Genomic DNA, 26,918 nt, shown 5'->3' with positions numbered 1-26,918 from the left:
TTATTATACTAGTATGGGACCATATGGAATATACTAATATTAACCACTTCAGCCCTGGAAGGTTTTACCCCCTTAATGACCAGGCCATTTTTTGTGATTCGGCACTGCGTTGCTTTAACTGACAATTGCGCAATCATGTGACGCTGTACCCAAATAAAATTGATGTTCTTTTTTTTACTTTCTGCTATAAAACATTCCGATAAAGTTTAGGCCAATTTGTATTTTGCTACATATTTTTGGTAAAAAAAAATCCCAAAAAGTGTATATTAATTGGTTTGCGCAAAAGTTATAGCGTTTACCAACTATGGGATAGATATTTGGACTTTTTAATTTTTTTTGTTGTTTTTTATTAGTAATGGTTGGGATCAGCGATTTTTAGTGGGACTGTAACATTGCGGTGGACAAATCTGACACTAAGAAACACTTTTGGGGACCAGTGACACCAATACAGTGATCAGTGCTAAATAATATGCACTGTTACTGTATAAATGACACAATGACACTGGCGGGGAAGGGGTTAATACTGGGGGGTGATCAAGGGGTTAAGTGCACTCCTAAATTGTGCTTACTAACTGTGGGGGGGGGGAAGCTCTGTGAAAGGCACACAGAGATCAGTGTTTCAGCTTAGCTGAGACACACAATCTCATTGTGCCTATCTGACAGGAGAGCCACTTGCCTTGTTTACATAGGCAGGCTACTCACCTGTCAGTTTCCCTGAAAATTGCGGGAGGCCGGCGGCTCCCACTGTGTCTAATCACACATGCACATAATCACATAGATCTACATGAATATGCGCAGCCGAGCCACCCTGCCGCAGTAAATCTGTATGGGGCGGTCAGCAAGCGGTTAATGTACCAAAAAGTCTAGTCTGATTAAGATTTTCAAGATGCCCTTTTTGAACTCTGAAACCAGTGGTTTTACCCCATTATTTTTCTTTTCATCTTACAGTATAATAAAATACTGACAGACTTTATAACACTTCACGCTTCTAACAATAATTGAAAAAGGAACATTTTTGGCTTTAGATAAAAACTTTAAAAAAAGGTGCAGGCCTTACTTTGACAAATGGACATCACTCTTCTTTGTGTTTTATGTTTGATTGGAATGCTCCTTACCTTTTGAGCCTGTTTACAGTTTTCTATTTTGTACTCTTTTCCCTATCCTCTGTTAAATTAAGCATGATCATTTTGGAAAATTGTTACTTTTAATGCGTTTTATAAAACAAAGCAATTACTATTGTGGTTCTTAAAAAAAAAAAATACTAGAACCTTAAAGTTTGTCTAACATTCCACATATAGTAGATAATGGTTAGAATTACAATAATTTTTTTTTCCCATCACTTTTCTTCCCAGTGGCAATGACCACCAGGACTAATAGAGGGTGAATTCCGGCAGTGGGATCTAGACAGCAAAAACCTATACCAAAGAGTGATTAGAATCATAAATCTTGGCTGTGAGGCCTACTCCCAACTGCACAGTCTCCTGTCAGAATGACCTCCATTGTTCTTGAGCATGCACACAATCTTGAGGATAGTTCGTGCTGGTGTAAGGACTAAATGGAGATTGTGGTGCATATGTGTGAGCCCAGTGGAAAAGATCCCTACTGGGGGCTGTGCAGCACCAGAGAGGCCACACAGCGGACCTTAGCAGATATGGGACAGGTAAGTATAAAATTGGTGTATGTGTGTGGGGAAATGTCTGTGCTTTGAATTAAACTAATATACAAAGAATTTAGTGAAATAAAATAAGTGAAAGCAGCACACATGGACTCATAGAAGAAAATCATGGATTAATATAAAATTGGTGGTGGGGATGTATGTCCACTTAAAATGTAGTTACATCCTATGAAGCTGTGCATAAACTTAGCTGTAGGTAAAAAAAAAAAACACAGAAAAAAAACAACATTAACTGTCTTTAACCACTTGCCGACTGCCTAACGACTATTTACGTCGGCAGTTGGCCCCTCACAGGCAAAGCGACTTAGGTCTATGTCGCTAGCCTGTGAGGCTCTAGGGAGCGAGCGCGCGCCCCGCCGGAGGCGTGCTCCCACTCGCTCATGGACCCCCCCGCGCGTGTGCCCGGCGGACCCGATGTCCGCTGGGCACTCGCGACTGTCCGTTACAGTGGGAGAAAGGCAGGAGGCTAATGTAAACACACTCGCCTGTCATTCTCCCCTGTGTAAGAATGGAGATCATACGGTTCTGCTATGTAGGACCGTTGATCACTGTTCTTACACCAGTAGCCACATCCAATCACAGTAAGAATCATGCCCCTAGGGACACACTTAACCCCTCCCTCTCAAAAAAGTTAACGCCTTCCCTGCCAGTGTCATTTTTCAGTAACAGTGCATATGTATAGCACTGATTACTGTAGTAATGCCACTGGTAACCCCAAAAGTGTCAAAAATGTCAGTCAAGGGTCCGATCTGTCCGTCGCAATGTCGCAGTCCCGCAGATCACCGCCATTACTCGTTAAAAAAAACAACAAAAATCTTTCCCTTAGTTAGTAAACGCAATAACTTTTGCGCAAACCAATCTAAATACGCTTTTTGCGATTTTTTTTACCAAACATATGTGGCATAAAACAAATTTGCCTAAAATGTTAAAAAATTTTGATTTTTACATTTTTTTGGGGGGAATTTCATATAAAAAAATGTGAAAAATATTGTTATTTTTGCAAAATTTACGCTCTTTTTTTGTTTATAGCGCGTGATTAAAAAATCGCACAGGTAATCAAATACCACCAAAAGAAAGCTCTGTTTTTGGGGAAAAAAATGACATCAAATTAGTTTAGGTACAGCTTCGCACGACCGCGCAATTATCCGTTAAAATAACGCAGTGCCGAATCGCAAAATAGGCCCTGGTCAGGAAGAGGGTAAAATCTTCCGGGGCTTAAGTGGTTAAAGTTATTGGACCATTCAGTTGAGTGAATTTAACCTTTTACTTATTACAAATTGACATTTTGGATATAACACAAATTATGAACCAACACAAGTTAATAACTTACTGTAGATTATTATACATTATAAATGTATAAACGCCTACGAGTTTGATGATTCTTCAATTCAATGGATAGGAGTCATTAACTGAAAAAAGAATTGACTGCATGTTCACAGCGTAGGGAAGGTAATCATAATGAATATTATTTTGATTATCCCGTGAAAACCTGTCATGAGAGAAATATGTGGGATACTGCTACCTTCTGAAAAGGTGGGGTTTGGCATTCCATCTCCACATACTGGACTCAAATGAGTATAGTGTTCTGCAGATGATCTCTTATACTGGCCACACACACAGCAATTTACAAGCCTTTTTAACTACTTTTTTTATTTGCCTTTGATAGCAAAACAGCTGAACAGATCAAAACAACCTCCTGTTGAACAGATTAAAGTTAGCCACTGTGAAACAATTTAGACTATTTCACAATTTGGATGCTAACTGTAGGTGGTAGCCTGACTTGTTTGTATGGTCATTTTTGCAATTGAAGTTCTTTAGAAATGTGTGAAATTACCAGAAGATTGCTCTGTGTATGGTCAGCAATATTGTTTGGAGAAATATGGAAACACATACTTCCAAATTGAAAACCATTAACAAAATGTTTAAAGAAATATGACTTTAGTTTAACGCAAGTGATCAAATGAAATCAAGGACTTTAGCCATCAAAGCTTTAAATTATATGTGAACCCAACATTTCATATTCTTGATATGTGGCTGCTGTACCAAGTACTTGTATAAAAAATATCCTGTTCTCTTTGTATTGCTTCCTTTGTATGAAATCGCTGGTGTTCCTGCCAGTCCCTCTGCTTATGAGTTAAAAACTGATCACACTAAGCAGGAAAACACACCATGGACAGTTCTCTATCTATGCTGGGAACTCAGCTTGCTCTCCTCTAATAATACCACTTGTCCTGACCCCCCCCCACCCCTGCACAGCCTCTTAATAGGAAGTTTAGTGTGCTGCTGCTTCTCCTCCCTCCAGATATTATGCAGCTGAGAACAGAGAGAATGTGATCACTTATACAAAAGGGAAAAAAGGTATTTATAATATACACAAATGAGGGGCCAAGCCCAACCCCTGACAAACAACCCCACATCATAATCAGCCATCCACCAAATAATTTGGACCAGTGCACAAAGCAAGGTCCATAAATACATGGATGAGTGGATTTGGGGGAGGAACTTGATTGGCCTGCACAGAGTCCTGATCTTAACCCGATAAAACACCTTTGGGATGAAATAGAGTGCAGACTGTGAGCTAGGTCTTCTCGTCCACATCAGTGCCTGACCTCACAAATCGGCCTCTGGAAGAATGGTGAAACGTTCCCATAGACACACTCCTAAACCTTATGAACAGCCTTCCCAGAAGAGTTGTAGCTTTTATAGCTGTAAAGGGTGGGCCAACTCAATATTGAACCCTACAGAGTAAGACTGGGATGCCATTAAAATTCATGTGCGTGTAAAGGCAGGCGTCCCAATACTTTTGGTAATATAATGTATATAGGTGACAAGTACTGTTGAGTCATAGAGTTAGATCAGTTCCCAAATCCCTGGAAAAAGCATAATAAAAAAGAGCATTGCATCTGTCCCAAATGGGTTATTATGCATGATGCTATGCTTACAAAATGATGTCATTGTAGTGACTTAAAAGTCTGGTAACATGATTTCAGTGTCCAGTACCCTAAGCAGCCTGCTAAGAATTATATTATCTTTATTTTATCTAATTTAGATAAGTAATTGAGAAAACTGTAGGGTTAAATAGCTCATTGAGTTTTCAGCACTAAAAACTGGCTCACTAAAAGACTAACCAAAGGCCAGTTGTTCATGTACTTCAACAGGGACAATTTTGGAATTTTCATAAATTGGTTACTATGGATGATCTCGTGGTTGCCCCCACATCCATAAGAACTGCACTGGTACAATAAATCATATATAATAAAGGAAATACAGAAATGTAAAAACAGAGCTTAGATTATATTCTACTAGCCATAAATAAATCCTCACATAGAGAAAATGGTGCTAAAAAAATCAACTTTGCTTGCATTATTCAAACTCAAACACAACAAAACCTATAACCCCACATGTATCACCCTCTCAACCATGAGAAATAGGTGCATCAGATCTATTTGTACTAAATACAAATAATATTTTATATGTAGATTTATTACAGCAAATTTGCTATAATTAAAATAATTCAAAAATACAAAATGTTTATTTTTCTAGACCTACAGTTCCAGACACATTGTAATTATACACTGACCTTCATTTTGCATCAACAGAATTTGAAAGGCAGAAATCTACTTATTGATGCCTCATGATTATTATCTTTGCTGCACAATAGGTAGCAAATGCCTCCTATTCTGACTTCCACAGGTAACTCAGAATCATTGCACCTCTCCTAGTAAGATAATAAAAATAATTAAGCCACACATGCATAATAAACTGGACTGCAATATGCTTTTCTGAGATCAGATTGTGATGCAAAGATGCAGATGATCCCACAAATACCAATGCAGTGTCCTTACAGAAAAGAATTATGAATGACAGATAATATGTAAGATTAACATGCACAATAGAACTTTGGCACTGTCCAACTGATATACTAGCAGGAAATCTATTATGGTTTTTTTTGGCTTTTCTGTGATTTAATAGTTTAGGGTTGTTGAATAAAACTGTTAGGATTGTGTTTATCATTTTGACTGAGTTTATTTCCTTGTACAGGTATAGCAGAGTTTTACTTGTAATAATATTTTGTCAGAAAATTGGCTTCATTATTTTATGAAGCTGTTGAGCTAACATTTTAGGCAAAAACTGTTACCAGGGCAAGTTTGCAATTTTATTCTATAAAATTAGAAGATGTTTAGACAGAAAGACAAACCTGTATTTGGATTGGTCACTCCTCATTCATTGCCCTGGAACATAAATGTCTTATTTCTCCCCTTTTTCTGACTTTTTACTGTTGATTATGAATAATATGAAACTAAGAGTTTACATTTTCATATTCATGGGACTGCATGGCCCTTTCTTTATATTTTTTATATTGCTAACTTTTTTTCATAGATGAAAAAGGGGATGGCTCTTCAGGGAAGAGTGAAAGCCAGAAAAGGTTTAACTTCCAGTCTGATAGAGGTGGCCTGTGGGACCAGTAGAGAACAACTCAACGTGGTTAATGTTCTTAAAGTAGGTTCAGGAGATAGCTAGTGTATTTTATAAGCATAGAAAGGCGTGGTCTCCTTAATAAGAACATATTATTAAGGAGACCACCTATATCCACAATGTTATGTGTGACATAACATTGTGGATATAGGAAAACAAAGAAATAAACACAAATCAGTATTTTTGTATCTCCAAGTATCTACCATGGAGACAGTCTCCATAACTTGACCAAATCTGAATGTGTCATCTCTGGGAGATTCAAAAGTAGGTAGATATTGAGAGTCTAGGGTTGGGTTTAATACTGAGTTGAAGTCACCCAACCATCTTTGTGATTAAGATTGACACTCCTCAAGAGGATGATGTGAGGGTGGAGAGGTATAGCCCCTCTAACTATGGGAAATGCAGTGCAGTTAATTGGATTTATGTTGTAACAGACTACCTGGCATCTTGCCTGGGTGATTCCACCAAGATAAGCTTCCTCCATTCTAGAACTAGGAACAAGGTAATATAGCTGAGCATTGCACTCAAGAACCAGACAACACTAGCCTAGGTGCAAACTGGAACTGATTTTAGTGTAAACTCACACAGAATTATCATCAGTAAATCTAATGAACAGTACATCTAATTAACAGCTAAAATAAACATAAACACATACATTTCACACAATAGTTTGGTAATGAAGTGAAGTGGACACAATACTAGCAGACAGACAGAAACAATAGGTGACACAATTACTAATGGGGATTCACACCTAGGAGGCACACAATGGTTTTAGTCTCTGAATCTAGGAGGGGGGTTGAAGCAATCAATGTTGGTTTGGGCACAGGGGGAGGGTATTTGTTGGACAGAGGTCATGAACCCTCCCAGCTGCCAATGCTTCAGGTGGGTGGTCTTTACCATTCTGGGGCTTGGTCTGCTGCCGTGGTAACACTGTAGGTGCTAGGCAAAGTCCAGCGGTGCTCTGCCCTGTTGCCATGCTTCAGCTGGAATTAGGAGCTTTACTACATCAGCCTGCCTCTGGGAAGAAGGGCCACCTGCCCCAGCTCCATAGGGCTCCAACATAGGTTGGTAGCACTCTGCCCTGATGCCTGCACCTCTGAGGGGGACCTCACATCATCCGCTCTGGCTAACTGTTGGTAAGGGAGGCTGGCTTCCTCCATTCCCAGACTGTGGACCTGCTACTGGGAGGAGAGGATGACCACTTCCTCTCCCAGACTGTGGATCTGCAGCTGGGGAGTGAGTACTGTTTCTTCCTCTCCAGGATCCTTAAACTGCTGCTGGGGAGATGAGTCGGCTGCTCCATCTCCTGTACTCTCATCCAGCTGCTGGGAAGACATTTCTCTGGTAATGTCTCCCAGGTGCATGGATCCTTGCTGGGGAGGGAAGGCATGTTCTACCAATCTGGCTGACTGTTGGGGAGGGAGGACGGCTTCCTTTGCTCCCAGACTGTGGATCTGCTGCTGGGAAGGGAGGATGACCACCTCCTCTTCCCAACTTTAGTTCTGCCACCGGCGAGGAAGGGCGACCACCTTCTCTCACTGGTCCTTGGCCTGCCGCTAACAAGGGGGAATGGCTTCCTCCCCACCTTTCATCTCAGACTGCCACTGGGAAGTGAGGACAGCTTCCTCCCCTCCCTGCATCTCTGACTGCTGCTGGGAAACCCTGGGCCTCCCGAACTGCTGCATCAGTGGTGCTATGTCCTGATTCCAGCTCTTCTTCTGGGAAACAAAATGAAAATTTGGTGGCCTTGTACAAATCATCCTGTCCCTTCTCAGCAGAAAAGCCTAATAAATCCCCAGTCTCTGAAATTACTGAAAATCAAGGGCACAGGCTGACAGCCCTTGGGCCCAGTGCCATTGCTTTGGCAGGTGACTCATGATCCATAACATTCATGAGTGCTGGTGCATACTGTTGAGCTTTGGCGAACAGCCCTTTATATGCTTGTTCCAATTCCTATTGTTGTGTAATTTTTTAAGTCCATGTCACTTCTCAATGATAGATTAGGCAACAGCATGCAATGTCAAGCGGCAGCTGCCAAAGCCAGCAGAATATTAGCATGCATAAAGAAAGGGATGTATTCCAGAGATAAGACTATAATCCTTCCACTTTATAAAACTCTGGTCCGACCGCATCTGGAGTATTCTGTCCAGTTCTGGTCACCAGTCCTCAGGAGGGATGTGTTGGAGCTGGAGAGAGTCCAGAGAAGGGCAACTAAACTAATTAGGGGATTGGAGGACCTTGACTATGAAGAGCGTCTACAATCGCTCGATTTATTCTCCCTGGAGAAGAGACGTCTGAGGGGGGACATGATAGCAATTTATAAATATCTTAATGGGGATCCCAGCTTAGAAAAAAAGCTGTTCATTCGAAGGGATTGCATGAGGACTCGAGGGCATACAATGCGATTAGAGGAGAAGCGTTTTAACCTCAGACAACGTGGGGGGTTCTTTACTGTTAGGGCTACAAGATTGTGGAATTCTATACCACAAGAGGTGGTTTCTGCGGGTAGTATGGTGGCTTTCAAAAGACTCTTAGACTTACATCTCAAGGATCAGAACATTCAGGGGTATGTGAGATGATTACAGCCACGCACACCTACACAGGTTGAACTGGATGGACTATTGTCTTTATTCAACCTCACCTACTATGTAACTATGTAACTATGAAGCTTATTGGGAAATTCCAACTCCCTAAAATCTAGAGTGTCCTCCCTTTTCCACTCCGCTGCACTACCAAAATGTGGATCCTCCTAAAGTGTCTCAAATATCAATCCCGGGCCGCCGTAGTCATAGCCCTCTATGGGATTGCTGTTCAGCCAAGGACACACTTGAGTAGCATACCATTGCAGCGCCCGATACCCATTACCCAGCACCATTTCCATCTGGACCATTTCCGTCTGGACCAGCCATTTTATCCGAGGATGATCTCCTAGGAATGGTATACACAAGTCCAACTGCAGCCATTACAGTTCCAAGGACGCAGGGATGACCTTTCCATAATAGTCTAGCTCCACTTGGAGTGCCTCCATCCAGAGTTTCCAGCGGATCGCGTCTCTCAATTCAGTATGTCACGGGCAGAAACAGGCTCTCCTTACTGGGTGAATGTCTCTTGCATTTGCCACTTAAACTCCACTTCCATGGCGAACGGGTCCTGGAACACTGTGGTGGTTTGGACTGCCTGTAGGGAGGAAGCAGATCCCACCGCTGCCACCAAATGTTATGAACCACCTGGGTGCTTCCGCCAAGATGAAGCTTTATCCATTCTGGAACCAGGAATGAGGTATTATAACTGAGCATTGCACCCAAGAACTAGACGACACTAGCTTAGGTGCAAACTGAAACTGACTTTAATGTAAACTCACACAGAATATATACCATACAAAATCACATAAGAGCTTGATCACATTATCCTAAACAAGGCAAACTTTAAACAGTAATATCACCAGTATGTCTAACAGTACATCTAATGAACAGCTAACCTAAACAAATACATAAATATTCCACAATAGTTTGGTAATGAAGTGAACACAATACTAGCAGAAAGACAGAAACAATAGGTGACTCAATTAAAAATAGGGATACACACCTAGGAAGCACACAATGGGGAATTTTAAAAAGCAGAAACACTTATCTACTTGCATGTGTCACTCCTTTTTAGGCTGGAAGAGTGAGACATCACTCCCTCACTAATGAAAAGTTGCAAGCAAAAGAGCAACACTTTACTCATCTAGCCTGGAAATAAGCAACACATGCAAGCAGTTGAGTATTTCACTGCCCAATGTATCCTGCACAGTGATACTGCCACTGGCAGAGACAGGCTTGTTAGTCTGATATGGCCCTAACACAAAACTCCCAATCATATACTGTAAGTGCAGTAACATTTTGCCCCCTATGAGGAGACTTTGGTAAAGGTCTGTGTTTTCTATGCCTGTTTTCTCTAATAAGACTCTAAAAACTAAAAAAACACATATAAGGATCTCTTGACTGAACACATACCTGAGTTAAATAGTAGTATTTTATATATGCCTACACTTTTGCAATAAATCAATATAAAATGACCCTACAAACACAATGACAAAGTTGATCGGGCAGAGCATATTCAGAATATTCCAGCATATACACTGATTGAAATCAGTGATATAATTCAAAGAAACAATACTTTCATGTCTGGGTTGTAGGAAGAAGGCATATATGAAAATGTAGATCTGAAAGAAGCATAGTGTGAACCAAATCAGTTTATAATCTGCAAAAAAAGAATGTCTATAGTGCTCAAATTTTCTACAGCAGAGCCACTTTGAGCATACAGAAGTGTTTTTTTTGTGAAAATGATGTGCAACTGATTTGCCCACATTTAATAGTATTAGTTATTTTAGTATTTTTAGGTTTTTTTTTGTTATTGTTAGATGCAAATGCAAAACCAGTGTGCTATTTGTTATACAGAGCCACTACAGTACATCTAAATCCAATGTGATTTTGCTTACTAAAATACATTACTAAATACACTGATTGTTATAAACGTTAATATATCTTTAATTTAAAACAATTTGGAAGGTTTACTTCCCTGGCAGGTTATTATTACTGTCTATGTCCCTGCTGGGGAGATTCACCCTCTCTATTTGTCATGATAGCTAGTGTCATTGGAACTAAAACTAAAGGGAAATTCAACATTTTGAGTTTAAAAAAAAGAAACATATTCCATTAGGGTACTTCTTCTGGTGACAAATGTCCAAGAGGGTGTTTTCCTTACTTTGAAGAGATTTCCTTCCACTTCCTGTGTGTCTATGGTTAGAAAGTGAAGGGAAATCTACCAAATGTAAACACAGATGGCAAAGAAACTATTCCCTACACTATCCAAAACTATAAACATATACTGTACAGTATATAATGACATTGGGGAATTTCTTAGCTCAGTGGTAATGTATAATAGTGAGTTCAGTCCATGTCAGCAACTCTTTTGCCCACTTTTATTAAAATAAAAGGAAAACTTCACAAAAGACATCAGTTGCCCATGCAGGGGTTCCATTACTGCAATTTACACAACAGAATACTTAGCCTTCTGGTTCCTGGTCCAGCCCCTGATCCTAGAATGGCAAAACCTGGAGAAAGATGAAAACCCATCTTTTAAATGTTATATTTACCTGCTTTGTGTAATGGTATTGTGCAGAGCGATCTCTTACCTCCTCTTTTGGAGTCCCCCGTTTGTGCTCTCCTGCTCCTCCTTTTCTGTGGATGCCGCCATAGTAAGCTGTTTGCTATGGGGGCACCCACGTGGGTGCATTCCCAAACTGGGCAGTGTGCGTCCATAGACACACAGTGTGGCTCGGCCATGCCCCTCACTCCCTCTTCACAAGATTTGACTGACAGCAGTAGAATCCAGTGGCTCCCCCTGAGTCTCCTGTGAGACCAGGAAATAAAGGGAGAAAACCTGTAGCCAGGGCACAGGGCTGTATTGCTGACAAGCTCAGGTAAGTGTTTGAGGGAAGGGGGGGAAGTGGAACAGATATTTTGGAGAATTTTCTGTTAATGCAGGGAATACATTAAGGTAAAAACTCTTACACTTTAAGCCCCTCTTCCCTGATCTCCGAACAGTAACAACTACATAGGGGTACTTATTCAGTGTATCTAAGCGTACATATGTGCAAAGGGTTGTGTTTGCCAGAATGGGATGCACAAATCTTGCATGCATCCACATACAGGCAGTCCCATTCATGTCTATTGGGATGCAGAGGCTGGTCCTAATTTGACAGCTGTGCAGTTGCAGGTGTGTCCCCAAATGCAGACTGTGCATTGGAGGATACAAACTTACACCTGCACAGCTGTCAAATTGGGACCAGCAGCTGTGTCTATGTAGCTTCTGCCTCTCAATGGACATGGATGGGACTGTCTGCACATGTATGCAGGAAACACCTATGAATTCCATGTGAGCAAACCTAGCCCTTTGTGCAGATGTACACTTAGGTATGCCCAATGTAAACAAGGCCTTACCCTCACTTCTTAACTAATGGACTATTGGCAACTACCAGTGGTGTGTTAGTACACAGGAACAAACCCATCCACATAATGTCATCACAGGGGCCACAAAGGTATCCACTCCACCAGAGTCTGGTGGAAGTATCCAAGAGGTTTCCCTATTTCTGGCGAAAGTGATTTAGGGTACTCTCAGATTTAGGGTACTCTCAGAGATCCCTCCTACTCCTCCAGCAGATTTTAGGCCTGTGCTGATAGCCAGTAGGAAGTGGAATTATCAGCGGTGACAACATTGATAACCTTCCTTCTCAGCATATTTTAAAATGGCACTTCACAAGATGACACCACTGCAGTGAAATACAGTAAGTCCCAGCACCTTCAGGCCCACCCCATGTTCCTATATCCTAGTACCTGGTGCCTGTAAACACTGCAGAGAAATATTGTCTGGCTATGAGGACACTGAATTCCAGGAGGTAGCAGGGAGTGGGTAGTCCTACATGGTATACATCCAATGGGAGACTAAAAGCAAGATGTGTACAGTGTGCAAAAGAAAGTCCCTCACTATCTCCAGCCAATAAGAGTGCAGTGTGCTTGCCTTTAAGAAGCAGGAAACTCACACATGGATCCAGCCTGTTAACCAAGCAGAGTGCAGAGAGAAGACAAAAGAAAGATGGGGAAGGTGAGTATGAGACCAAAGGGGAAGTGGGGTATTTTGTGGGTTAAAGGACCGCAGACCATGTACAGTGTATGCAATATGTTTAACAGGTTCAAACTCCATTTACCATGCTCTGTTAGCCATGCCCAATATTCAGCTTAGTTTAGCCACACTGATTTTTAGCATATCATCTGCTAGTGCCAAGCATCCAGCCTCCTGCATTCAGTAGGCAGCAGGGCAGGGGCTCAGAAGCTAGCGGAGATCAAAAGAGTAGAACTGTTTGCTACAGTAATTTCAAGCTTCTAGAGCAGTGTTCCTCAACCAGGGTTCTGTGGAACCCTAGGGTTCCTCCAGAGGTTGCTATGGGTTTCTTGAGCAGTGAGCAATTTCTGCCTCTCAGATAAGTTCCCCCTAACACCATTGATCTTTTTAGCTATCTGGAAGAAGGTAATTCTTCCCAATGTCCACAAGTGTAAGGAACATTCATCCCACTGACCATTACACTAATGTATCATGAGTTGTAAATATAGTCAGTTATAACAGGGGTTCCCTGGGACCTGAAAATTATTTCAAGGGTTCCTCTGTGTTAAAAAGGTTGAGAAAGGCTGTTCTAGAGGGATCCCACAGGTATGGTATTCCAAGCTGGACCAATGTATCTGTGAAAAAATATACTGTACCTGGAATTCTTCTATATCAGTACACGTTTTAGGTTTATTTGTCCTTTTAAAAAGCAGAACAGTACTATTTTCTAAATCTACGGGGTGTAGAGGTCAACCAGAAGACAAGAACACAAGAACCTGGACAACTATTTGTCATTTTATATCATTTTTTCTGTATCTGCTACTGTACAATTTAATGAACTTGGATGAAACCAGAATCAAAACCAAACATTAATATGTTGTGTCAGCTTTCAACTGACATTTTCATACAAATAGTTTGAATGCTGCACTCTGGAGTCTGTATGTTGTGCAAAGCCAATTAATCATGAAATGAAATACAACATGAAAATCCTATTAATATTTCAGTGGAATTGTCTTAGCTTGCAGGCAGCTTAGCCACTCACCCTTTTTACTACTTTCTTTTATTTATTTATTTTTTTATCATTGAAAGCAGCAAATAAAATAGTCATTATTCAGACCTCTGGTAGATACATCTGAAAACAAAACAGACATATTGTAATCTGATTTTTGTAACTCAGTTTCTGCCCCTGTGACATCTATTTTACATGTTAGCCCTGGGCGTACAATGTATTTCACTGGCCTGTTGATTAATGAGCTTGCTGAGTTATTGCAATGTAATTAACTGACATAATGCAGAATGGGAGATACTGGACTTACTCCACAATGCAGACTTTATAAAGACTCATCACTTCATATTAAAGATCAACTCTCAGTGAACAATGGAGCATGTTAGCATAATTATTAAAAAGCCAAAAAATACTGGCAATAGTAGGAGATAGCATTTCTTGCTTCTAATGTAATCAATAGAAAGTTTTAATAAGGTTGTGATAAGAGGATGAAATGAATAAGGCTCTGTAGACAGTTATTGCTGCCAACCATTGCCTTTTGAAGGTAGCACTGATTAAAGCTGAACTCTATGCTAATATAAAGACTTCACAAAAGAGAAGCATGGGTTCTAAAACAAAAAAAAATAATAATACTCATCTAGGTGGATGCAGCATCAGTCTAATGCTGCTTCTAAGATTAAGAACTGAGCGATTACAGACTGCTGATTGCTCATTTCTCTGTCTTTATTGAACAGAGAGCTGGTAGCTGTCACTGGCTCTCTGCTCTGCCCTTTGAGTGCCACTGGAGCAGCGGGCTGTGGAGGGGGTTTGCTAAAAGGCTGAGCCAGCTGTTGTTCCAGGCATCTGGGTGGATCCTGACTGTAAAGTTGTGAATTTTCCAGAGCCTGGACTGACAGAGTGATGTCAGCCAACAGCGGGCTTTGGCTAAAAATGGGTCACAGGTAACAAACTGCACTACTGTGGTCCAATGGAGAGATAGGGCCAAAAAAAAAACTTGACGCTAAAAAAAAAAAAAAAAAAAATCTATGGATTTTGTGTCTGTGTTTTCAAATGCACTGTAGATTTTTCACTGGTTCAGAAACACCCAACATGTAAAGTTTGGGTTGAACTTTACATTTATGCTGAACTCTGCAAGTAAAACATTTAAAATACTTGATTTTTCTGTACTTTCCCACTGAAATGTTTTTAAATGGTGACAGGGTCACTTTAATGAATAATACTTGATAAAAAAAAAAAAAAAGATACAAAGAACAAACTGATTTAAAGGGAGTGTTCAATGCTTTGTATACAATCCCTTTATTATGTTCAGTACTAAAACATACAATATAATATTTATGTTCACTGTATAGTCAGGTATATATGAAATACTGCATATAACTACTTCATATTTAAACTTCCCAGCCAGCAGGTGGTGTTCAAGGGTTTTTTTCAAGTATTTACAAGGCTGATCTTAACTGCTTTAGTGGAAAAAAAAGTTGTTTACACAGCCAAATTAAAGGTAAAGTCTCAAGGTTTTTTTGAGACCTTTGTTGGAGCTTCCCCCAGAGCCCTCTTCCCTTTTTCTTATCTGAACCTATCCGTTCCAGCAATGTGCACGAGCCCAGTGGCTCCAGTCACTGTCTCTGTCCTCATTGGATAGATTGAAAGCAGCAGGAACCATTGTCTTCTGCGGCTGTCAATCAAATCCAGTGACACGGGAACGGGGGGCAGGGCTGAGTCCCGCTGTCTATGTCAATGGATTCAGCAGTGGGGCTCTAGAGCAAGCCCACACAGGGTGCCCCCATGGAAAGCGGCTCTCCATGGAGACACCTGATGAAGGGGAGGAGCCAAGAGCACCGATAAGGCACCCCAGAAAAGGAGGTTCGGGGCTGCTTTGAGAAAAACCCTTGCACAGAGCAGGTAAGTATAACATGTTGGTTGTTTTTATAAAAAAGAAATCTGAACCTTTACAACCCCTTTAACCACTTCAATACCGGGCACTTTCACCCCCTTCCTGCCCAGGCCAATTTTCCCCTTTTAGCGCTGTTGCATTTTGAATGACAATTGCGCGGTCATGCAACACTGTACCTACACCAAATTTATGTCATTTTCCCCCCACAAATAGAGCTTTCTTTTGGTGGTATTTAATCACCTGTGCGATTTTTCCTTTTTGCTAAACAAATAAAAAAAGACCGAAAAGTTTGAAAAAAAAGTTTTTTTGTTTATGTTATACAATTTTGTAAATAAATAAGTTTTTTTCCTGCACTGATGAGCACTGATGAGACTGCGCTGACAGGCACTGATGAGAAGGCACTGATGGGGGTGGCACTGATGGGGTGGCATTGATGGGCGGCACTGATAGGCGGCACTGATAGGTAGCACTGATATGCAGCATTGGTGGGCACTGATAGGCGGCACTGCTGGGCACTGATAGGCGGCATTGATGGGCACTGATAGGTGGCACTGATGGGCACTGATAGGTGGCACTGATGGGCACTAATGGGCACTGATAGGCGGCACTGGTGGGCACTGATAGGTGGCACTGATGGGCACTGACGGGCGGCACTGATGGGCACTAATGGGCACTGATAGATGGAACTGGTGGGCAATAATGGGCACTGGTGGGCAACACTGATAGATGGCAATGATGGGCACTGATGGGCAGCACTGATAGGGAGGGCACTGGCAGGCAGCACTGATGGGGAGGGCAATGGGGGGCTCCCTGAGCCCTGATTGCCATCCCTGGTGGCCATAGTGGGCATCCCTGGGGTCATAGGTGGGCATCCCTGGGGTCATGGGTGGGCATCCCTGGTGGTTCTAGTGGCACCCCCCGAGGGTCTGCACTGGTAATCAATGATCTGATTACCAGTGCCGACCCCCCCCCCCTGTCAGGGAAGCCACCGATCGGCGCTCCTTTACTCGTACCTGTCAGGCACAAATTAAGGAAAGCCGATCAATGGTTCTTCCTGTTTACTATGTGACCAGCCGTGATTGGACACGGCTGGTCACATGGTAAAGAGCCTACGTCAGTAGGCTCTGTACCGAGATCGGAGATGCAGGGAGTCAGACTGACCCCTCGCATCACCGATCGCCGCTCTGCGCACCCCCGTATTATCCTGCCGCCGTCATATGACGTCCGGTCAGGATAATACAACCACAATCCCGCCGTCATTTTGCTATAGGGCGGGCGGGATGTGGTTAAACATATAACGCTGAATGATTCAGAAGAGCAGACTGTAAATTACAGAGAGACAGTTTGAAAGCAAACATCTTCTGTAGTACCTTTCTCTTAAGAAAACCTAATGTCATGGATGCACTTTTTTTCCATTTTTATTTGCCAAATAAAGCTATTATATAAATAGTAAAGAAGATATAAAATATATAAAGGCAACATAAAACTAAGCAGAAACCAAGCTTCCCCTTTAAATAATTTGTTTTTTGGGTTAAACTATTTCAGTTGGCAAAAATATTCAAAAGCAGTATTATGGAGGTTCCTTTGCATGTTTTTAATACTAGGAGTCTCAGAACCCCTAAACCTGAAACACTTGATTTGCAAGTCAGTATCATGTCAGAGGTGGACATGTGCTCGGTGCCTCTTTGGATGAAGGGCATGCAAGGCATAATTTATCACTAAGCACAGTACACCTGTAGACAGTAAGGGCAAAGAGGCAGTCTTCCCTACACAGTAATTATTGGCCACTTAGATTTTTCTATCATCAGTGGAAAAACAGTAATCTCAAAGCAATTCCATATCAACATATTTACAGTATGCCAATATTTTTGGATTAGGATCAGTAAAACAAGAATCAGTTCAGTATCAGAGTTGATCCTAGCAGAGCAGTGTTGCTTTGGGCCTCAACAATTGTATGCCAACAGGCTCCTGCCATGTAAATCCAGTACCGGAGCCATGAGTGCTTCCACTTTGAAGCATAAAAACATAAAAAACATAATTTCCTTAGTGAGCATCCCACCTTTGAGTCCCTGAGGTAGCGCTGGCACAATAACAAAGTACTTGCAGGTGTTTGCTTTGAATCTGTAAAGCAGCTAAAGACATGTTTACTTTGAATGTTATCAGCTTTCCAAATGGCAGTTTTATTACACATAAAAAGCATTCAGTGAACAGTGAACTACACTTAGGGGAAAAAAAAAAAGCTAAAAAAATTAAAGGCAAAGATTTTTCTTCATTTTTTGATAGAAAGAAGGTAGGAATTAAACCCTGTGTTTTTTATTATTTTTTGCTGTCTGGGTCTTCACCGGGGACGGTCCTGATGACCACTGCCACCAGAATTGAAAATACATTTTGAGCTGCCACCAATGGGGACATTTGTTTCGGTGACAACTGTCTGAGAAGCGATTTACTGCTCATTTCATGTTGTGTCTGTGGAACTGGAAGTGAAATCTGCCCAAAAACTGATAGGGGTTTTAACCATTCTCCGATCTAAAATGAAAAAAGTATTGGTTTTAGATATGTTTTCTGTTTGAATGCAATACTTTTCTGCTTTGCTAAACAGTTTACTGAAATACAAAAGGCTAACACCCACCACAAATCTATTGTTTCAGCATCACTCAGTAAAGACCTTCCAAGAGTACTGATATTGCAAAAATGTAACAAATTACCTCTGCTATTCACAAATAGAGATTAGCGAATAAAGAAAAATTCTCTCCACCGAAAGGTTGAGGACATGTATTCTGCATAGTAGCAAAGACATCCTTAGGTTCAAAATAAGCATTTTTTTTAACTTCTGGGCAAGATATGGGTTCTGATTGCTGTTTGGTTTTGTTTCTTTAGAATCACATCACCGCCTTTGCAGAAGTCACATGATGTTGAAACAGATGCCTTTTCTCTGCACTGGACCTCCTCCCTCTTCACAGTCCACTCATCTCAGCCGAGACATATTTGACAAGAGCGGGAAGTACAAGCTACAGTATCTGGTCTATTTAATGATTTTTACAGTATCAACAATTTTGTCCGCATCTGAAGGTTGTTTTGTATTTACAACTTGTTTTTTTCCTTACTTTTTTCAGAAAACCATTGACGGTGTGTTAGAAATGTGCACTAGTCAGTATGTCAAATTTCCAAGATTCCCGATCCTTAAAGCTCTTTAACCACCCATGTACATACAGTTCCTTACTTTAGGTCACATGTTTTTGCTCTGGACTTTCTAACACTCACTTTAAGAAAAAAAAAAAAAAAGTTTGTTTAAGCTAATACAGCATGACCTATCTCTCATTTTAATTACATTGTACAGAAGACAAAAAATAAGAAACTTATTTATGTTTTGTGCTAAATACTGTTTGCACATGGTATTTTGCTATATATTTCACTATATGATTTATACTTTATGTTTTATCAAGACTGGTGCTTATGTTTTGAAGGGAAAATGCAAATTTTTACTGTAATAATTAATGTATCATAATTAAAAATTTATTTATTTGGACTCTTGTCTGATGTGTATCAAAGAGAAATTGTGCTGGTTTTTGTTCATGTCTTTGCCATTTGCTTCTGTAAATCTGTGGGGGAAAAAAAAAAAGATAACTCAGAAAAGTAACAAAAAATATATAACAATTCTAAAACAAAACTCTATACATAAATTCTTGGGACATTTTCCATTACAAAATGAGTCTAAGTGGAGTTACAATTGGTGGTTTGTGCTTTACATGTATCCAAAACTATTTTTTAAGTGTTTTCAAACCAACTATATAAATGTAATATATTGCAGCTTAGCAGTCTACCAGATCTAGTGGCTAACACATACAAGCAATTCCTGGTGCTGAAAACGATTGATCAGAGATCCCAAAAACTGTGATATCAAACTGTGTGGGATGGACGGATTTTAGCCAAAATGCCAGTAAGTCATGTCAGGGTTGCAGCTGACCCATGCCCAGATCCGGCTGAGAAACATGTGACACAACAGATTAATGGGTATAATAGTGAGAGATCTGACGAAGGGATCAGCCCGAAACATGTCAACCTCCACCTTGTGGCTTTCGGTTTTTCCCCATTGTCAGGTAGCCATCGCTGTTGTGGGGTGTGTTTTGTCCGGAGCGGTGAGGCTGCCACTTACATCGGGATCATCGAGAACGGTGCTCTGAACGGACTCCTGTGAGTTGATTGTCATCCGCTGATGACGTCATCCATCAGCGCCGCTCCAGCTGCCTAAAGCAAAGAGACGCAGCTGTGCTGTAGGTCGCTTGCGGCGGGATTGGGCTACGGGGGGGGTTGAGCCCCCCCTCCTTTTTCTATCATCTTCAGGCTTTTACATCTTCCTGGCACAAGTGCCCCTGTTGTCCCTTCACAAGCTGTGAGTCTGGACAGTCTATCCCACCCAATCCCTGGGTCCACTCAACAGTGCCCACCTGTCATCAGTTTTGGGAGCGCTATTATACCCATTAATCTGTTGTGTCAGATCTAGTGGCTGCATTTCTTTTTTAGGCTTTTTTCCATTTATTTTTACTTGTTGATCCTGACAGTAACACATTTCCTGCTCTAGGGGGACCACATTGTTCTTTATCTATAGAGGAGCAGTATTGTCACAATAAACATACAATGTGTATTAGGTCTACAGGACACCCCATCCTATCTTTATCCCCATACCTTGGGGGACGAGTTCTGCAGTTCAAAGATAACCTGTGCAGGGCTGATAAGATTCCTTCGGCATTTCAGTACAGCAGAAGCAGTGTTGTCAGTGCATTACAAGAAATCACTAGCTACCTGGATGTCTGCCAGGATCAACTAGTATTCTTAGGACTTATGGAACAGATACATTAAACCCTTTTAATAGTATAGTATATGGCACTTAAGAGAAGTTAATTATTAGAGTTTACATATACTTTAAAGCCCTACTGCACTGTTATTTTCTTTCCTTTTCATTTTGGATAGACATGGGAATAGTAAATGCTGCTCTCAGGTCTTTATTGACTCTATTACATGACTCTATTAGGGAGATGCCACCTCACTTCTTGTCCCTTTGACTGGATGTGACAGCAAGTCAATAAATTAAGGGAGAAGTTGTCACTGGAAGGTACAGACACAGAAGACTTAACAAAATCCAAAAAATAGCTCTTTCATTTATACAGAGTTGGACAAACAGCTTCAAAAACTCCACTATCCCATAAATAGCAGCAACATTTTGAGCTTTATACAGTTCTTTTTCAAGCACGGTGTATACTCATGCTTGGAAAAAGCTGCATCAAGTTCAAAATGTTGTTGTTATTTCATTTTTTAGGCTAGTTTTAGGCTATTTGCTTAACAATGTAGAAATAAAAGAGCTATTTTTGTACAGCATTTTGAAGTCACTGGTGCAGGTTGACCTTTTTCTGAGATTTGGACATGAGCCCAGTGGATGCCAAAGGGCAGGTAGCCATTGCATAAGACATTTTTTGATTGCTTGGTGTGCATTACACTTACTTATACTTAATTATATTTCCAGCGAGAGACAGACATAAATAGTATCCTTACAGAGGTTCTAACCTATGCAAGATTTTAGCTTAAGAGTTTTGCAAGAGCTCAGTCCACACAGCACAATGCAGTGAAGGCATATTTCCCACTTTTATTAATCCAAACGTCAAAGTACCGTAGTGTTCTAGGCACAGAGTGGCTGTCAAGCATGGACAACAACATCCTTCAGCCTCCTGGCTATTTTGTCACACAACCCCATCTATTCTATTACACTTACTTATACTTCATTATATTTTCAGCGAGAGACAGACATAAATAGTAACCTCACAGAGGTTCTAACCCTTGCAAGATTTTAGCTTCAGATTTTTGCAAGAGCTCAGTCCACACAGCACAATGCAGTGAAGGCATATTTCCCACTTTTATTAATCCAAACGTCAAAGTACCATAGTGTTCTAGGCACAGAGCGACTGTCAAGAATGGACATCAACATCCTTCAGCCTTCAGGCTATTTTGTCACACAACCCCATCTATTCCACCGAAAGGTATGTTCACACGAGCCTGCACAGTAAAACTCAACATTTTACGATGTAGGCTAGTGCAGTACTGGCTCCAACAGGGAGCAATGTGATTCGTGTTTCAGTGCATCTGCACAAATGTTTGTTATAACATTAATTGAAGCATCACATTGTGACCCTTCATTCATATCACAGAACAGCAGCTCGATGTGTTAAACAACAATAGAAAGGTAGCCACTCAGATGCTAGATGATTGAACCTTCAAGGATCAGGTGCACGTCCAGTCCATGGTCTGAGCAAATCCAAGTACAAGAGAAGTTTTGACCGCACTCCAACATAGAAGGTAAACAATGGACCTTATTGAGTAAAAATATATTCAAATATTGCAAACATCATGGACAAAACAGACGAAGGAGGAAGCTTGTTGTGTTACCCCGCAGTGTAGTGCGGAAAAATACAGACCTGTACTGCACATCACACCAACATTGCAATGTGAACTGGGCACATAGAAAACAATTATTTTCTAAGTGTCCTAGCCATGACTTGCATTTTCCAGTATTGAAAAACAAATAGTGTGAACATGCTCTTAAAACAGAGTTATTCAGTCTCAGCTTCTCTGCCTAACTGGCTCCTTCACTCCCCAGATTGGACCTGTTGTTTGCTAACATACAGACTGTAATTGCCGAGCTCAGACACACCAGTCTGTTGCAGTGTGGTCTACCTTTGTCCCTTTACAATCTCCAACTCTCAGATATTAATCTAGCTATTTGGGCTGTCTGTGTAGGCCAGACAGGCCTGGATATATACTCCCCATGTTTCAAGTTGCTCTTGCAAAGACTGATAAGACATTACCCTTATGGGGGCGAAACCCACCTGTCTCCAATCAGTTTTAGGCTGGATTCACACTTATGTGAATTGGATGATGGTTTCCCCAAATCCAGTTAGCATGACATGAGATTGTGACCGGCTCTCAATGGAGCCAGTTCACACATCTCTGTTGCTGCTGCGGAGCAGATTGCACAGGGGTCCTGTGCGTCTCTTTGGCTGTTTAACCACTTACCTACAGTGCACTTTCACCCCCTTCCTGCCCAGACCGATTTTCAGCTTTCAGCGCTCTCACACTTTGACTGAGAATTACTCAGTCATGCAACACTGTACCCATTCAAAAATTGTGTCCTTTTTTTCACACAAATAGAGCTTTCTTTTGATGGTATTTAATCACTACTGGGTTTTTTATTTTTTGTGCTATAAATAAAAAAAGACTGAAAATATTGTGAAAAAACGCATTTTTCTTTGTTTCTGTCATAAAATTTTGCAAATTAGTAATTTTTCTTCACAAATTTTAGCCAAAATTTATACTGCTACTTATCTTTGGTAAAAATAACCCAAGTAAGTGTATATTATTTGGTCTTTGTGAAAGTTATAGAGTCCACAAGCTATGGTGCGAATCATTGAAAATTGATCACACTTGATCACACCTGATGTACTGAAGGCCTATCTCATTTCTTGAGACACTAAAAAGTCAGGAAAGTACAAATACCCCCCAAATGACCCCTTTTTGGAAAGTAGACATTCCAAGGTATTTAATAAGGGGCATGGTGAGTTTTTTGAAGTTGTAATTTTTTCCCACAATGCTTTGCAAAATGAAGATTTTTTTTTTTATTTTATTTTTTTTTACAAATTGCCGTATTAACAGGTTATTTCTCTCACACAGCACATGTATACTTGCAACTACACCCCAAAACACATTCTACTACTCCTTCTGAGTATGGCGATACCACATGTGTGAGACTTTTTCACAGCCTGGCCACATACAGAGGCCTAACATCCAACCAGCACCGTCCGGCATTCTAGGAGCACAAATTTCACATATAATTTCCTGACAACCTATCGTACTTTTGAAGGCCCTGGAGCACCAGGACAATGGAAACCCCTATAAAATGACCCCATTTTGGAAAGCAAACACCCCAACGTATAATTTTTGAGGCATAATGAGTCTTTTGAATATGTCATTTTTTTCCACAAGTTTTTGGAAAATGTGGAAAGAAAATGAAAACACATTTTTTTTTACACAAAGCTGTCCATTTATGCAATATTTCTAACACATAGCATGTACATAGCAAAAATTGCACCCCAAAATACATTCTGCTATTCCTCCTGAGTATGGCGATACCACATATGTAACACTTTTTCACAGCCTGGCCACATACATAGGCCTAACATCCAAGTAGCGCTTTACACAAAGTTGTCCATTTATCCACTTTAAGACTGGGCCTATTTTTGACACTTGGTGTTTACAAGCTAAAATCATTTTTTTGCTAGAAAACTACTTGGAACCCCCAAACATTATATATTTTTTTTTAGCAGAGACCCTAGAGAATAAAATGGAGATCGTTGCAATATTTTTTATCACACCATATTTGCGCAGCAGTCTTCCAAATGCGATTTTTTTGAAAAAAAATCACTTTTTTGATCTAAAAAATAAGAAAACAGTAAATTTAGCAAATTTTTTTTCCATAATGTGAACGATAATGTTACGCCGAGTAATTAGATACCCAACATGTCATGCTTCAAAATTGCGCATGCTCACAGAATGGCGCCAAACATTGGTACTTAAAAATCCCCATAGGCAACATTTTAAAAATTTCTGCAGGTTACTAGCTTAGAGTTACAGAAGAGGTCTAGGGCTTAAATTATTGCTCTCGCTCTAACGATCGCGGCGATACCTCACATGTATGGTTTGAACACCGTTTACATATGTGGGCGGGACTTGCGTATGCGTTTGCTTCTGCGCGCGAGCTAACGGGGACAGGGCGCTTTAATTTTTTTTTTTTTTTTTTTTTCCTATTTATTTTATTTATTATTTTTTTATTTTTACACAGTTTAAAAAAAAAAAATGTTTTGATAATTTTTATTCCTATTACAAGGAATGTAAACATCCCTTGTAATAGAAATAGGCATGACAGGTCCTCTTTATTGTGAGATCTGGGGTCAAAAAGACCTCACACCTCACAACTACACTAAAAAAGAAAAAAAAAAAAAAAATTGTTGAAAGAGGAAAAAAAAAAAAGCAAAAAAAAAAAGCGGCCCTTTAAACCGGTTGCTAGGCAACGTCTTTTGACGTAGCTCCGGTCCTCCAAGACCATAGAGTTGAGTGAGGGCCATCTTGCCCTCACTCGACTTCCTGTCTCTGAGGATCCGGGACCGGATAGTTTTCCCCGCTGCCGGCGGGTCCGGTAAGCTGGGAAAACGTCTGGGACGCGGCAGGAGGGGGGGGGGCACCTCTTCCCCTGCACCGTAAGGGTAATTCCGCGGCGAATCCGCCACTGGGACCACCCTTATCTGAAAGCCGACCGCCCGCCGTTTCAAAAAATACCGGGGTTATGGGGGCTATCTTCTGCCATAACCCCAGTATTTAGCTTTTAATGGCCGACGCATATAGTCGTTAGGCGGTCAGTAAGTGATTGCATGTATATGGCAAACAGGTGACGATGACTGATGGGGTGACAGGTGACGATGACTGATGGGGTGACAGGTGACGATGACGGATGGGGTGACAGGTGATGATGACTGATGGGGTGACAGGTGATGATGATTGATGAGGTGACAGGTGACGATGATTGATGAGGTGACAGATGACAATCACTGACCGGGTGACATGTGACGATGATTGATGGGGTGACAAGTGACGATCACTGATGGGGTGTCAAGTGACGATGATTGATAGGGTGACAGATGACGGTGACTGATGGGGTGACAGGTGACGATGACTGATGGGGTGACAGGTTACGATGACTGATGGGGTGACAGATGACGATGACTGATGGGGTGACAGGTGACGGTGATTGATGGGGTGACAGGTGACGGGGCGATGGTCACTGATGGGTGACAGGTGACGGGCGATGGTGCACGGCGGTACTGATGGCAGTCTCTGGTGACCGGTGAACTTTAGGCTACATTCACATGTGAGCGTAGCGATCATGGGCAGAATCACTGCGATTCTGCCCGCGATCCAGAAATCATTGCAAATGGCGGGACGCCTGTGCGTTGCCCGCTGTGCGATGTTGCTGCGATTTCCGCCTGCCGAATCGCGGTAACATCACGCAAACAACGCATGACGCCCCAAAGAAACTCTTGTACTTTTTTGGGCGTCATGCGATGTTTGCGCGATGTTACTGCGATTCGGCAGGCGGAAATGGCGGCAACATCGCACAGCGTTTGGGGTGCTATTGCAAATCACGGGCAACGCACATGCGTCCCGCAATTTGCAATGATTTCCGGATCGCGGGCAGAATCGCGGTGATTTTGCCCGCGATCGCTGCGCTCACATGTGAACGTTATGGGTGTCAATTTCTGGGCACTGATGAGGTGACTGTTGGGTGACAGGTGACATTGGGGGGGGCTGAGGACTGTGTGGGGGGACCTTTATTACTGTGATTTTAGTGTGATTTTACTTTGTACATGTGTACAGAGCAGTAACTCACTATTTCTAGCTCTTCTCCCCTCATACTGGAAACTGTATGAGGAGAGAAGAGCTAGTAACAGTCAGTTACTGCTCTGTGTTTACATTTTGTGATCCGCTGTGAATGGATTCACAGCCGATCACATAGTAAACAGTCACTGTCAGTGACTGTTTACTACCGCCGGTGACAGCTGTGTTCCTACGGAACACAGTGCCACCGACATGACCGCGCTGCGCGCTCCCGATCGCGCATGCGCGGTCATCTCCCGGCCGCCTCCATTGTGATCGGCTGTGTCATTGGAACACAGCCGATCACGTGGGAAACAGCCATGCCTATTGGCTGTTTCCCCCCTGCCGGTGACCGCCTGTGTCCCGGGGACACACCGACACCGGCAGTGCACGGCGGCGCGCCCGCGATCGCGCGCCTGCCGTGCTTGAATGGGCGGACGTCATATGACGTCCGCCCAGGATAATAGCCGCACCGTCCCGCCGTCATATGACGGCGGGCGGGCGGTAAGTGGTTAAGGCCCAAATTCAGGCAAAAATTTGGGCCTGATTCCTCCCTGAAATTGAGAACAGGGATGCACTGGACCCCTTCTGTGAGCCGCATCCACATTAGAGATCCACCCAGCCTTACACCTTTCCAGGGACTCTTCACTGCTACAGCAGGCATCTATTTCTTTATACAGTGAGAGAGAAGCCATCTTTTACAGCCTTCCCTATTTTACCTAAAAACAATGTTCACAATAAAGAAATGTTCACTC

The 26,918-nt window shown here is 41.6% G+C and overlaps 2 protein-coding genes across 3 annotated transcripts in view; one reads left to right on the top strand and one right to left on the bottom strand.

Annotated features, from left to right (window-relative positions):
- PLPPR5 (phospholipid phosphatase related 5) overlaps nucleotides 1-19,216 on the top strand; it is a 360,454-nt gene extending 341,238 nt beyond the window's left edge. The window contains exon 6 of the mRNA XM_082264971.1: nucleotides 18,568-19,216. Coding sequence (XP_082121097.1) covers nucleotides 18,568-18,600 — 33 coding nt within the window. The 3' untranslated portion in view covers nucleotides 18,601-19,216. The remainder of the gene's footprint in view (nucleotides 1-18,567) is intronic.
- Nucleotides 19,173-26,918, bottom strand: part of LOC309561204 (uncharacterized protein) — a 160,979-nt gene continuing 153,233 nt past the window's right edge. For both annotated transcript variants that reach the window (XM_082264969.1, XM_082264970.1), the window contains one exon: nucleotides 19,173-19,289. In XM_082264969.1, the coding sequence (XP_082121095.1) occupies nucleotides 19,208-19,289 (82 nt within the window). In that variant the 3' untranslated portion in view covers nucleotides 19,173-19,207. The remainder of the gene's footprint in view (nucleotides 19,290-26,918) is intronic.

This window comes from Pelophylax lessonae (assembly GCF_965119305.1).
Source record: "Pelophylax lessonae genome assembly, chromosome: 8".
Classification (NCBI taxonomy): Eukaryota; Metazoa; Chordata; class Amphibia; order Anura; family Ranidae; genus Pelophylax; species Pelophylax lessonae.
This window is presented reverse-complemented; position numbering and strand designations above follow the sequence as displayed.